Source organism: Tamandua tetradactyla, chromosome 23 (assembly GCF_023851605.1).
Source record: "Tamandua tetradactyla isolate mTamTet1 chromosome 23, mTamTet1.pri, whole genome shotgun sequence".
NCBI lineage: Eukaryota > Metazoa > Chordata > Mammalia > Pilosa > Myrmecophagidae > Tamandua > Tamandua tetradactyla.
In genome coordinates, this window is record NC_135349.1 from 41214682 (window position 1) to 41229039 (window position 14358).

The following is a 14358-nucleotide window of genomic DNA, read 5'->3' on the forward strand; positions in this document are numbered from 1 at the left end:
AAATTCAATTTTCATTTTGACAGATAAAGAATTGCCCTGAAAATTGTTCAGCTATATCTGCAAAAAGTAAATAATGAAATAAGCCTGAGGAACAAAGTATACTGTCACTTTTCTGGTTTCAGTTCTCAGGGGAGAAGGCTCATGAAAGACAGTATTAAAGCTGAGACCTTCAATGAAACAAAGCTTGTGTTTTAGAAGAGAGAAGGAAAGGTTGCTTTGGGTGAAATATCTTTTCAGCTAAGTTCTATCCTTGGACCAAAAAAAAAAAAAAAGAAAGAAAGAGAGATCCACGATACTTTCATGTCGGTGAAAGGTATCTTATGACCAACAACTGAAGTGAAAAAGTGTCACCGTGCCATTTGAGGACAGGCACCAGCAGTATGATGACCTGTTTGTGCTGAGATTAACAGTGAGGCTGAAAATGCTTATGCCTTCAAAACAGCACAGGAAGCTGCATGCGTTTTCCACCAAAGACCATAATTAAATGGAGGCATGGCAGAGTGTTTGCTGTCATGTCCCACAGATAGAAGAAAATCCTTTAACTTTATTTTGCTGTAAAAAGAAAAAAGGTAGATTTCTGTCTCAGTAATTTCAGAGACTAGAGAGTCTCATGAGGATAGTAAATTGTCTTTGCTTTTTATATTAACATTCATCATCAAACAGAGGAAGGAAAGAGAGCTGTTTCCTGAATTTGGGACATGCTGAGATGTATAAATCCTCTGCGTGCTTCCCTCTCACTAAACTTTTGACATATGGGTGGCCCTTTCTCTACAGCACACAGTACTGCTTCCTCCCTTTCTTCCTAATGTTTCTAGATGGAACTATTTGGAAACAAGCTCCGAGAGCCTGAGTGAGGCAGCATGGTTAACACATCTGGATTTCAGTCTTAGCTCCGCCATTTATTAATTGGTGTCTTGGTTTCATACACACATGGTATGAAAGCTACAACATCCATTTATCCCCTGATAGTTCTGGAGGTCAGAAAGACAAGATCAATTTCACTGTTGGCATCGCTGATTCCTTCTGGAGGCTGCCTTCCTTGGCTTGTGACCCTTTCCTCGCATCTCTCCTATTTTTGTCTCCATCATCACATCTCCTCCTTCAGTGGTACTAAATTCCTATGCCCCCTTCTTATTAGCACACCTGTACTTATATCATTGGATCCACCTGGAAGATCCAAGGTACTCTTTCCCATCTCCAGATCCTTAACTTAATCACCCTTGCAAGTGTTGTTTCCAGAAGAAAGGGGAATGGATGTTGGGTCAGCACAAACAGATACCAGTTACGCTGGATCAGTGAGTAAACTTTTGTCTCACCACTGAAACAGGCTTAGATCTGACCTTGAGCAAAGCACTCAATCTTCCTGAGCCTCTCTTTTCTCTCCTGAAGCAGAGGTTGAAGAAACTGATGAAGTTATTGTGTAGCTCACCAGATACTAGATATTAAAGATCTCTGGAGATTATGAAGCATTATTGAAGGGTTACATAATTATCATTTCAGATGAAGGAATTGATTGACTTGCCCAAAAGGCTACATTGCTATTTCAAATGTCTTTGGTATACAAGGAATAACATTCATTGTGTTTTTAAACTTAACCACAGTTTGATGTGTGCCTATAAGTTTTAGCACATTGATAGATTCTTGTAGTGACCCCACGAACAGGATGCAGAATAATTCTAACAGCCAAATTCCCTTGTGCTAATCTTTTGTAGCCACACCTTTCCCCTACTCCTAAACTCTGGTAACATTTTTCTATTTTCAGTCCCTGTAATTTTTCCTTTTACAGAATGTCTTATAAATGGAACCATACACTATATAATCTTTGTTTAACTGTCTTCTTTTACTTAGCATAATGCCTTTGAGATTCATCTATGTTGTTGTGTGTATCAGTAGTCTGTATTCCTTTTTTAATTGTTGGGCATATTCCACTGCATGCATGTACCACAGCTTGTTCATCCATGGAATGGTGTTCCTTTTATTCAAAGTAAGGTATCAGAACTATGTAAGTCAATGCATATACCTCTTTAAGATGCTCTTTGGGTTAGTTTGACTATTTTCCAGACTAGCAATGACAAAAATAAAAAAGATTTAAGCAAAAAGAGAATTTATTGGCTCATGTAATTGAAAAGTTTACAGATATACCTGGTTTCAGGGACTCACCATCTCTTAAGGGTGTCTTGGACTGTTGACTTTATTCCCAGGTACTCTGTCCATGAGGTGGCAGAGATGGTCTCTGACAGCCCCAGGATTACATCCCATCATCTTGGCAACCACCGTGGAGAGAGAGCACCATAGTTCAAGTGAAAGTCTGACTCCCATTGGCCCAAATTGGGTCTCAACCAGTCACTATGACTCCAGTTGACTAGATCTGGGTGACATGCCCTCTCTTGGTGTGGGAAGGTAGGATCAGTCCCACCAGGTTATGGGCATTGAGTATGGGGGAGGATAATTCTCCTAAAAGAAAATTAGGGTTCTTACAAGAAGAAGGGGGCAGTGGATCGTGGTCAGGCAATCATATAGATGTCCATTGCAATATCGTCGCTTATTTCCAAACATCAATGCTCTAAAGACTGTTACATGTAAATGATCTGTTAGTATACCTACATCAGAAACCCCAGCAATATTTTGCCCAGGAACCTGGATTTCCTCTACTGAAACGTGATTAAACAGAAAAGTAATACCCCACTCATGTTTTCTTAAAGTCACTTTAGAGAAAACCCATGGTGACCAGTTACAAAGAGGCTAAATAGCACAGCGCCCTGGGTACATTTTACATATAAAAAAATTCAGTATTGCAGCCCTGTTTTTTAAGATCATTATATGTGAAACTCACAGGGATGAGCACATGGTGTTGGGGTGTGTTGTTCAGTGAGCACTGGTATCTGGGCACGTATGCTGCCTCCAATTATAGGGTCGGTAAAATAGGAGTTGACTCTGTGTTTAACCAGGAGAATGATTCAGCCTGATGCTGTGGGTAATAACTGCTTGTTGGTCTCCAAGGTGGAGATTAACGAGGGGGCGAAAGCAAGATCACATCCTAGGAGCTGTGATTTCTGAATGTGCTTTAAGGCTTCCGGAGAGTAATCCAGCTGGCCTCTTTCCTGATTTCTGGAGCGAGTGCACGCATTCCAGAGGACTGGAATTGAAAGCGTCCTATGGGATCCACCCTAATGGCTAGTCACCATATGTCCGGAAGCGCCATTCCCATTCATCTCCATTATATTTCTTCCAAATATTTGAAGTTCATAATTCAAGAATGTGAACACAGTGTTTGGGAAACCAGTTAAGGCTGAAGGCAAGGACGGGAGAATACCTTTTTTGCTGAGTGTGGCGGGTGGACACCATCACATAGGGGGCTGCTGCAGGATTTCAGGAATGGTGGCTGTCTCAGGGTCTGGCCCATCTTTGTTAGTGGCTTTACACGTGGGTGGTGCTTTCAGGTTCCAAGAAAACAATTTCATCTCTTACCTAATGAGTAGATAAAATTTGGATCCAGAGATTCATTATTTTCAATATAAAGCAAGTTTTTGCTCTAATCTGCTGTGGATGACACCTCTTTACTTGTCTTACAATTGGGTAGAGAAACTGATAAAAGACTAATTTCTTAGATTCTCTCAGCATGTATTTTCTAAACAGGCTGTAGTGTATCTTTTCCCATGTCCTGCAATTTTTTTTACATAGCATCCAGAAAAGGGAGAAAGAATTGTGCATGCATACACACATGACCCAGTGGGAAAAATAAATTCCAGTTCCCTCTCAGAAGCACAGCACTGATTCTTCTGGGTAAAATATATTTCATTCACACTGGGGAAAAAAAGTGAAGGACATGACAAATGAGGACTGCCAGTCAAACACATTCTCTCAGAAACAGGTTCAGCGGTACATTGCTGGGCCTGTTTTGAACCTGCAAAATACGTCTGCTGTGGGAATGTCCAATATGAGCCCTGAGGAGATTGGGCGGCGTCCCCTGTGATTGACACGTTCATCCACCCCTCCCCACCCCACTGCACCGTTCCCTGGTGATAAGCCATCATCCCTGCTCACTCTCGATTTTGATTTGACCTGAAGCCAGATGCACTGACTCCAAAAGACAGAGTCACGCCTGGCAAGTCTTCCCTCCCTTCAAGCTGGCCTGCTGAAATGATGGATAATCCCCCGGGACTACTGTCTGAAGATCATGGCCTTTTTCATTTAGCCCTTGATTTAACGAGCCTTTCTCATCCTCATTCTTGGTCCAGGAACTAGATAGCGCCCCATTATTTAGCCATGAAAGCAGCGATGTCACCAAAGGTGACCTTGCACTACTGCCTAAAGGCCTATTAGAAATCTCATTTTCTTTTCGGGGATGTTGTTATGATGCAAAGAGGGTCAGGGGTTCATTACTGATGAAAGCCCTTTACCCGAGCCAGCCTAGCTGTGCCCTAAGATTTGCTATTCTCCTTTCCGATTGCTATTCCAAAACAGGAATACTGTTACTTCGAGGATTTCACGGCATCAATAGAGTAAAACATTTGAAACAGGAAAATTGGACTAAACAGAAAGACGCCGTCAGCTCTCCTCTCAGATACAAGCAACAAACTCCACTTTGTTTAGTTGAACTGACATAATGATTTCTCTGCGGAGATTCAGACAAATGAATATTTGTCAAGTTCATTATCATAAAGGTTAATAGAGAAAGCGTTTTCTATTATTGTGGCTTTCTTTTTTTCTCCCTAATTATTTTTTCTTCTGGCAAAAGACTTGTGTTTTCTTCCATTTTACACTGGTAGCTGCTGGAGTCCAATTTCCACGCTGGTGACCTCGTGTGCCGGCTTTGCTTCTCCCTGATACCCTCCCGTATTTCCCAGCAAACTTAGCTTTCAACAGGAAATGGCCGGTGACCTTGAACTAATCACTTTACCTTGCTAAGCCTCAGTTTCCTCAACTGCAAAAGAAGGCTAACAAGAGCTCATTATAATTGTCGAGGATTAAATGAAATAAATTGTAAAAAGTGCTTAGCACAGTACCGGTCACAGAGACAACCACCTGTCCAGTCCACAAATATCTGTTGAGTGCCTGCAATGTGCTGGGCATTTTACTGAGAGTTGGGAAGACCAAGAGGAGGAGACACAGGCCCACGCTCTGCCCTCATGAAGTTTTCAGCCCAGCAGAGGATTCAAGCAAGATTAGATAGTCATGTGGGCTTCTATCTCCAAATTGAGCCAAGCACCAGGAAGGAAATCTATGGGGAGCTCGATGGAGCCTGACCTGATCAAAGGTCATCTTTCAATAACATTTGAGTAGAGATCCGAAGGAAGAGCTAAGAGTGAACCAGGTGAAAGAGATGTCAGTCCCCCACCCCCAAGGTCTTATGGAAACTTTGAGCAAGCTAGGAAATGGTGCCCCTTCCCTAGGCTAGATGCATCCCCAGACCAGGGAACACAGCTCAGCGAGCAGATCATGGGTTGGGTTTCACCATCCTCTGATCCATCCACTAGGTGCCTGGAGCAGAGAACAACCAGCACAATTCTACATGGTGGCCCTGGAGGGGTTAGGGGACATTGGAGGCAGAGGAAAGCACCTGTGCAAAGACCCGAAAGTGAGAGGGAGCATGGCCTATTTGAGGAAATGAAAGGGCCGGCAGGGCTGGAGCACAGGGAGCAAGGCTGGGGGAGTCTAGAAAGCACTCCGTGAGTATAAATTAGTGAGAATGCATTATAGCATTATTCTCATCTATTCGCTTCTAATACACCAGTGTCTCCTTAGCAACACCAGGGTCATTTTGGAGAACGTTGCTTTTTAACTAGTGAAGAGAAATTCTTTAAGGATGTGATTCGTTGGCATCACAGAACTGAGATTTAGAGAATAAAAACAAAGGATAAAGAGAGACACTGGACATGGAAAGCAGGGAGCCAGCTTGTCTTCAGTAGGGGCCTTCAGCAAATACTGAGGCTCAGTTATAGACAAGAAACCCGAATATTAGGCAAACGATAGAAACAAAACCAGAACTATTCCCCTTTCAGAAACCTTCCTTCCCCCATTACGTGAATGAGAATGGAAACTGGACATTAGGGAAAGGTTTCTAACAATGATATAATTTCGAGGGTATAATTGCCTCTTCAAAGAAGTAGAAGAATTTCCCTTACCTGATCCTGCCCAGGTGAAGAACCAGAGACAGGAAACCATGTTGTATTCACTAGAAATGATCTTGACAACCTTGAGGGTTCTTTCTGGCTTTCATTTCTTGGATTCTGGAATGATTTCAAAGGACATTCATTCATTTAAACAAATATACTGTATTAAGGTGGTTTTATTTGTTACTGTTGTCAGTGTTTTTCTTCTTAGACAAAGTTTGGAGGAAAACAACACCAGATCCTGGAGAATCATGGGCTGTTCTCAGTTAGCTTTGCAGTTGTCTGCGCCAGGCTGGGCAGCTTTGCAGGAGTTTACCTGGGTGAGGTGTGGAATGTCAGCTCAGCACCGTGAGAGAAGCCTGGGTTCTGGGATCAGATGGTGTTCTAGTTTGCTAGCTGCCAGAATGCAATATCCCAGAAATGGAATGGCTTTTAAAAAGGGAAATTTAATAAGTTTCTAGTTTACAGTCCTGAGGCTGTGAAGTTGTCCATATTAAAACAAATTTATAGAAATGTCCAACCTAAGGCATCCAGGAAAAGATACCTTGGTTCAAGAAGGCCGATGAAGTTCAGGGTTTCTCTGTCAAGTGGAAAGGCACTGGGCAAACATGGTAGCGTCTGCTAGCTTTCTCTCCAGGTTTCTTGCTTCATGAAGCTCCCTGGGAGGCATTTTCCTTCTTCAGTTCCAAAAGTTGCTGGTTGGTGCACTCTCTGCTTTGTGGTTCTGCAGTGTTCTGAAGCTTTCTCCAAAATGCTTTTTCTTTTATTGGATTCCAGTAAACTAATCAAGACCCACATAGAACGGATGGGGACATGTCTCCATTAATCAAGTTTAATACCCACAATTGATTGAGTCACATCTCTATGGAGATAACTAATCAAGTTTCCAGCCTATGGTACTGAATACTCACAAGATTGAATAAGATCAAAACATCCCTTTTCTAGGGCACATAAATCCTTTCAAACTGGCATGGATTGGTCTGGGTCCAGACCCTCATCAGGCCGCCTACAAACTGGGTGGCCTTGTGCAGGTTAGTCAATGTGTTTGTACTATGAGAAGCAGCATAAGCTCTGAGCATGACTGCCGTCAGGGATGTTAGGGCACTTGGGAATCCTGTTCTTGCAAGGTCATTTCTGGGAATTCTCTCCTGGGATCAGCCTCTGTGTGATCCACATTTTTTCAGAGGTTTATTTCTTTGCCCTATATCTGAAAGGTCTTGGCCTTTGCTTTTCAGAGGTACCCATGCTTTGGGGAAGCAAAGACACAGAATTAAATCCAACTTATCAGACTTTGTCAGCTGTTAATGCCTTAATAAAACTCAGGAAAAGAAAATAGCATGTAACCATGATTTTAAAATGTGTTATCTATAATCAAAAACCCCTATGATAATTTGATGTAAAAAATCCCACAAAAGTAGGCACTATAAACTGACTCAGCATTTGAGATAGTCTATTGCTTATTAAGATGTAAGAGTGGAATTTCACTTAAAAATATTCATACATTTAAACCACATTACCACGGAATACACACTAATCAGAGATAAGGTCCAATTTTTTTGCTTTTAGGAAAGAGATGGACCACTTTATTTCTTTTCCATGTAAAGATGGGAGAAGTGCCTTTATTACATCTTAATGATAAAGCAGTATATAAAGATCACTTTTCCTGGGTCTCTTGAATCAGGTCCACCTAGTCTTTTGTCAGTAATATGTATGTTGCATCTTCAGGACTAACTTGCAACTTTAGCAAAGGAAGAGTCAACTAACCAGTAATTTAAGCTTATGTGGTTAAAAAAAAAAAATCCATCCTAGATTTAAATATTAGAAATGTTAACTCAGGCATAAACAATTCTATAAAAAAATGACACATTGTTTTCTAAGATTGGGGATGGATGAGGCATTTAATCAGTGAGACCATTATATTGCCAAAGGCCTCGCAGAGGTTGAAGGATGGGTTCGCACGGGCATATGACCATTTTATTGCTTTCCAGCCCTCGGCCGCCAATCCCGCTCTCCCTCCTGTTGGTAGAAGAGGAAGCCGCGCTCTACATTCAGTCCTTCTGGAGGGGTTATCTGGTAAGTCACGGGCAGTCATGGCATTCTGCTCAGGGAATTTGTCTGACATGGAAGGCCCAGGGGGAAACCCTTGATTGATTGTAATCCTAAAATATCATCACTCAGAGTTCCAGAATTAGGATTCTCTATAAAAGTTACTGAAGAGTGATTCAGTATTTTTGCCAAAATTTGTTTTGCAATTGCCATTCAAAGTGCACTTCACCCTTTTAAAGTTGGGTTGACTGTCCTGTATTGCCTAAAAAATAGTATCTTATACATGCAGGGAACAATACGTGTAAATTTTAGGGGAAAAAATGAGAAAATTTAAATAATTCAGGTAAAGCTAATAAAAATTTTTGAGTCACCAATAATTCTATCACCTGAAGATAGTCATTGTTAATATTTTTGGTGTAAAACTTTCCAATCTTTAAAAATCTTCATACATAGGATAACGTGTAAATATTCAGCATGTAGAAAATAACCTTTTCTTTTATGACGTGTCTTTTCTAACCATTTTCCTATCGGGGGCTTTGAAGTTATTTTCAGTGTCCCATTATTATAGTAAATGTGGCATTACACACCTTTGTGTAGTTCATCTTTGCAAATTTGTCTGCCTTTTTATAGAGGAGGAATTCTTAGAATTGGCCCTGGAGTTACAGAATCAAAGTGTGTCTTCATTTCCTAGGGCTGCATATCAAAGTACCACAAACTGGGGTGGGGATTGGGGGTGTTTAAAACAACAGAAATTTACCCTCTCACAGTCCCGGAGAGAAAAAGACCTAAATCAAGATGTCGGCAGAACCATGCTCCCCCTGAAATTTATAGGCGCCCTTCCTTGCCTCTTCTGGCCTTTGTTGGTTGCCAGAAATCCTTGGCCTTCCTTGGCTTGCAGCCGCAGCGCTTCAGTTTCTCCCTGTCTTCACTGCCGTAATGTGTGTCTTCTCCCTTTATGAGGACCCCAATCACACTGGATTAGGGAGCCATCCTAATCCCATTTGGCCTTGTGCTAATTTATCACAATTTAAAGACCTTGCTTCCTAATAAGGTTACTCTCACAGGACTGGGAGTTAAGAATGCGGTATATCTTTTTGGACACAATTCAACCCTTAACAAAGCATTGTAGCAGTGGAAAACTCCGAATGACATCCAAGAAAGCACTGGAGCCTCTGAGAAATGGACACAACTTTCACTGCCGGCAGTCTCAGAGGACTCCCATCCAAAATCTAAGCCCTGAATATTCTTTGTTTCTAGATTATACGGGCTGGTAAGCAAGGTGGGAGTTACTGTGTGTTCTAGTTTGCTAGCTGCAGGAGTTCAATATACCAGAAACGGAATGGCTTTTAAAAGGGGGAATTTAACAAGTTGCTAATTTGCAGTTCTAAAGCTGAGACAATGTCCAGTTAGAATAAGTCAATAGAAATGTCCAATCAAAGGCATCCAGGGAAAGATACCTTGGTTCAAGAAGGCCGATGAAGTTCAGGGTTTCTCTCTCAAGTGAGAAGGCACATGATGAACACAGTCAGTTTCTCTCTTATCTGGAAAGGCACATGGTGAACACAGCGTCATCTGCTAGCTTCTTCTCCCAGCTTCCTGTTGCATGAGGCTCCCTGGGAGGCGTTTTCTTTCTTCATCTCCAAAGGTCACTGGCTCGTGGACTCTCTGCTTCGTGGTGCTGCAGCATTCTCTGCTCTCTCTGAATCTTCTTCATTCTCCAAAATGTTTCCTCTTTTATAGGACTCCAGAAACTTATCAAGACCCACCCAAATGGGTGGAGACATGTCGTCACCTAATCCAGTTTACAACCACTTCTGATTGGATTACATTCCAGGGAGATGATTTGATTATAGTTTCAAACACACAGTATTGAGTAGGGATTATTCTGCCTTTACGAAATGGGATTTTGATTAAAACGTGGCTTTTCTAGGATCCATACATCCTTTCAAACCAGCACACTATGGGGATGGGCAGCAAACACTGGGAAGGTATGGAATTTCTTTTATCTGAGATGGGACAGGAGCAGAGGACTCCTCTTCCACACACGTGACCAGAAAGAGGATCTGAGGACATGACCAAGGGCAAGCAGACGCCGCAGACATTTTGTTTTAATTCCTGCTGTCTATGTACTTTAGGAGTACATCATTTCATACACAAATTCATAAGGTGATGTGCACAAATGCACAAACTAATACACAAAAATTCGTAGAGTTATACAGTAATAATACTGAGATTAAACTTCTGAGCTACCTCAGATGAGTTGCTTTTTAAAGCCCTAAGCCACATTGGCGGTGGCCCTTCAAGAAAGATGTACTTGTTTACATCCTCACCAGTCATATGACAGTGGCATGTGGATCTCGTGTTAAAAATGGGTACACAACCTCTCCGATCATTTGGCGATTACAATATCAATATTAACAAGCTGCCAGGTAAACACGAAGCTCCCATTCTGAGGAGCAACACGGCTCCACCAAGTCTAAAGGTCTGATGTCAATGGAATGAGTTTGTAGTTGAGATCAGCCGTGGCCTATTTGGCCCCAGGTAAAGGCCTCAGAGGGTTTACATGATTATCTAAAGGCCAAAGATCTCCATAGATAGAGGCTAAGGTCTCCATACTGAGCTCCGCTCTCCAGAGCTGGTGTAGGAGAAATACAGTGAGCAACTGTGCCCCCAGGAGCTATCTATCAAGAAGTTAGAGTAATTCTGATGAGTGGCAATCAATCAACAAATGTTTGTTAGATGCCCTTACATAGGACTGTCCCTGATCCAAGGCGCTCACTGTCACAGGTGAGATTACCCAGCCACTCCACTTCTTTCGCAAATGACATTGTCTTACATATAAACAATCCTAAAAGAATCCACTAAAATCGTACCGTAATGAATGTGTTCAGCAAGGTTATATGATACAAGATTAATACATAAAAATCAATTGTGTTTCAGGAAAGAATTAGGGAGGCTCTAGCCTCGTTATGTTCCAAACACTTTTTATTTTACAAAGTAAACGTAATATTTCAGAAATGTGACATTCCTGAAAACATGGGTGTAAGTCAAGTGTGAAAGTTAAATGATAGATTTGTACATTATAAGGAGCTGTCTGTTCCTAGAAAGTTAAAAACCATTTCCAAAACCCCCTATTACAGCCCCCGATTTAGATGCAATCTTTGGTGGCTTAGATTTTCAGCATTTCATACATATTTTATCAGTGTGGTCTATTTCTTTCATAATTGAATGCCAGCAGTTAGCTTAAGCCTGGTGATGCCCAGCCGAGGTAAAAGGTTCTTGACTTTCCCAAGCGTCTTGATGTCCATCTTTGTCGTCAGTGCAATTCATCTGTGAGACACATTACACCAGAATCAGCAATTTTGTTTTTCTATTTCTTTTTATGAAATGATAGCAACAAAATGCAAAAAAGTGATTTTCTGAAAATTTTTGAAACAGAAAAGCCCTTTTTTCAAACAATATTATACCCAGAAGCTAAGTATGTAACCCTAAATATAACAATAAAAGGAAAACTATTCTGTCCTTGATTCTTTCACACAGTAAGCACTCCCCACCCCATACACACTCAGCTGAACTCAGTTCAGCACAGCATAAAAAAACACTGCTATATGAAAAGATGTCAGGAAAAAAAAAGATGTCAGAGGGCCCCAAATTTAACTGTGTTTATAGCACCAATATCACACATTAGCTAGAAATGTTCATCAAGGTACATAAGATGTCAATTGCATGAAAGTTTAAATTGTTCAAACACCTGTGTTTGAAAACATACCTGAAGGTGGCCAGATAATGGGAAATATCCAAAGTCTTCACTCGAAGGAAATGATATCTGATGCCTTAGGTGAGCTTGGAAGGCTCCCCGAAGAAAAGAGGCTTGATCTCAGGCTTAATAGAAAGGCAGGACACAGGTGTGGTTAGTTGGGACCGAGCGGGCATCCCAGGGAGAGGAAACAGCAAAGGACCAGACACGAGTCCACAGGTGCAGCTAGGGGCTGGCTCTGAGGCTGGGAGCTAGGGCACAACAGAAATCATTCCAGGTCCTTGTGGAGAAAAGGTTAAAGAAGGAGATTCTAGAAGATGGTGATGGGCTTTGATGCCAAGTTAACATATTTAGACCATGTATCAGTTAGGTTGAAGTTCAGCTGCAAGTGACAAAGTCCCAAAGTAACAGTGGCTTAAACAAAATAGATTTTAATTTCTTATCATAAATGGCTGGAGGTAATTCTGCTGAGCTCCTGAACTCCTCAGGGACCAAGGCTCCTTCTAGTTCATTTTGCTTCCATTTGTGACCTCCATTCCTGAGGTCACTGCACGATCTAAGAGTGTCACCCCAGATCTGGACCTCAATCCATATTTCAACCAACTATCCAACCAAGGAGGGGGGGTCATAGAAGAAGAGGCAAATGATACATGACAATTATCCTTTAAGGAAGCTCCCAGAAGATGCCCCATGACAGTTCTAATTATATCCCACTGTCCAGAACCTAGTTACATGGCCACATCTAGTAGCAAGTAAAACTAGAAAATGAGTCCTTATTCTGAGGACACATGTGCCCTCCTAAAAATAGTGGAATTCTGTAACTATGACAGAAGGACATACTCTGCCACAGAATATGAGAGCTTATCACCTCTCTTTTTATCCCTTTATTTTATTTTGTGTAAAATTTAGCATAAAAAGAAATTAGATGGAAGATAATGTAAATGTCTGTTCTAGTTTGCTACCTGACAGAATGCAATATACAGAAATGGAATGGCTTTTAAAAAGGGGAATTTAATAAGTTGCTAGTTTACAGTTCTAAGGCCAAGAAAATGTCCCAACTGAAGCAAGTCTATAGAAATGTCCAATCTAAGGCATCCAGGGAAAGATACTTTCGTCCAAGAAGGCCAGTGAAGTTCAGGGTTTCTCTCTCAAGTGAGAAGGCACATGGAAAACACAGTCAGGGCTTCTCTCTCGGCTGGAAGGGCACATGGCAAACACAGCATCATCTGCTAGCTTTCTCTCCTGGCTTCCGGTTTCATGAAGCTCCCCAGAAGGTGTTTTCCTTCTTCATCTCCAAAGGTTGCTGGCTGGTGGACTCTCTGCTTCATGGTGCTGCAGCATTCTCTGCTCTCTCTCAATCTCCTTTTCTCCAAAATGTTTCTTGTTTTATAGGATTCCAGTAAATTAATCAAGACCCACTCGAATAGGTGGAGACATAGCTCCACCTAATCCAGCTTAACAACCACTCTTGATTGAGTCACATCTCCAGGGAAATGATCTAATCACAGTCTCAAACATACAGTACTAAATAGAAATTAGAAGAAATGGTTGCTTTTACAAAATGGGATTAGGATTAAAACATGGCTTTTTTAGGGTGCATACATCCTTTCAAACTAGCACAATGCCTATCAGTAGGGAAATGTAAATTGATTTGTGGTAGATTCATATTATGAAAAATTTTGCAGCCTTAAAAAACATAGATATGTATGCACTCACATGGAAAGATATATGAGTCATATTTCTGGTGGAACCAGCAATCTGCAAATCCATAAATTCAATATTCTAGCATTTTAAATTTTAAAATATTGTATATTTTCCATAGGTAACTACATATATGTACATGTGCAGGAAAACATCTGAAAAGAAACACAGCAATTTGACAGCAGGGGGTACCCTGGGAAAATCAGGAAAGAATTAGGGAGAGTCTAGCCTTGTATGTACTGAATGCATTTCTTTTTACAAAGTAAATGTAATATGATTGCTGTTTAATTTAAACAATTTGAACAACATAGCCATCTCAGTAGACTCAGGGAAAGCATTTGACAAAATCCAATCCATTTTCATGATTAAACCTCGCAATGAACTAGGACCTGATAAACGGCATCCATGAAAAACCAACAGCTAACATCCTACTTAATGGTGAAAGACTGGATGCTTTCACACTAAAATCAGGAACAAGACAAGGATAGCTTCTTTTCCTTCTTGCCGCTTCAATTCAACATTGTACTGAAGGTTTTATCTAGGGCAACTAGACAAAAATAAGTAAATAGAAGACATCAAGATTGGAAAGAAGTAGTAAAACTATATTTGCAGATGACTTTATCTTGTATATGAGTAATCCTAAAAGAATCCACTAAAAATTTACTATAATGAATAAATGTGTTCAGTAAGGTTATATGATACAAGATTAATACATAAAAATCAATTGTATTTCTATACACT

General features: G+C 40.9%; 1 protein-coding gene across 8 annotated transcripts in view; it reads left to right on the plus strand.

Moving 5' to 3' along the window:
- The window catches only part of IQCK (IQ motif containing K), a 135670-nt gene that overhangs the window by 57049 nt on the left and 64263 nt on the right, over window positions 1–14358 (plus strand). For 6 of the 8 annotated variants that reach the window (XR_013168047.1, XM_077141718.1, XM_077141720.1 and 3 more), the window contains exon 7: window positions 8102–8186. The exons of the other annotated variants lie outside the window; for them this stretch is intronic. Coding sequence is in view for 5 of the 6 variants with exons in the window: in XM_077141718.1 (XP_076997833.1) it covers window positions 8102–8186 (85 nt within the window). In the remaining variant the exon portion in view is untranslated. The remainder of the gene's footprint in view (window positions 1–8101; window positions 8187–14358) is intronic. 8 annotated transcript variants of the gene reach the window in all.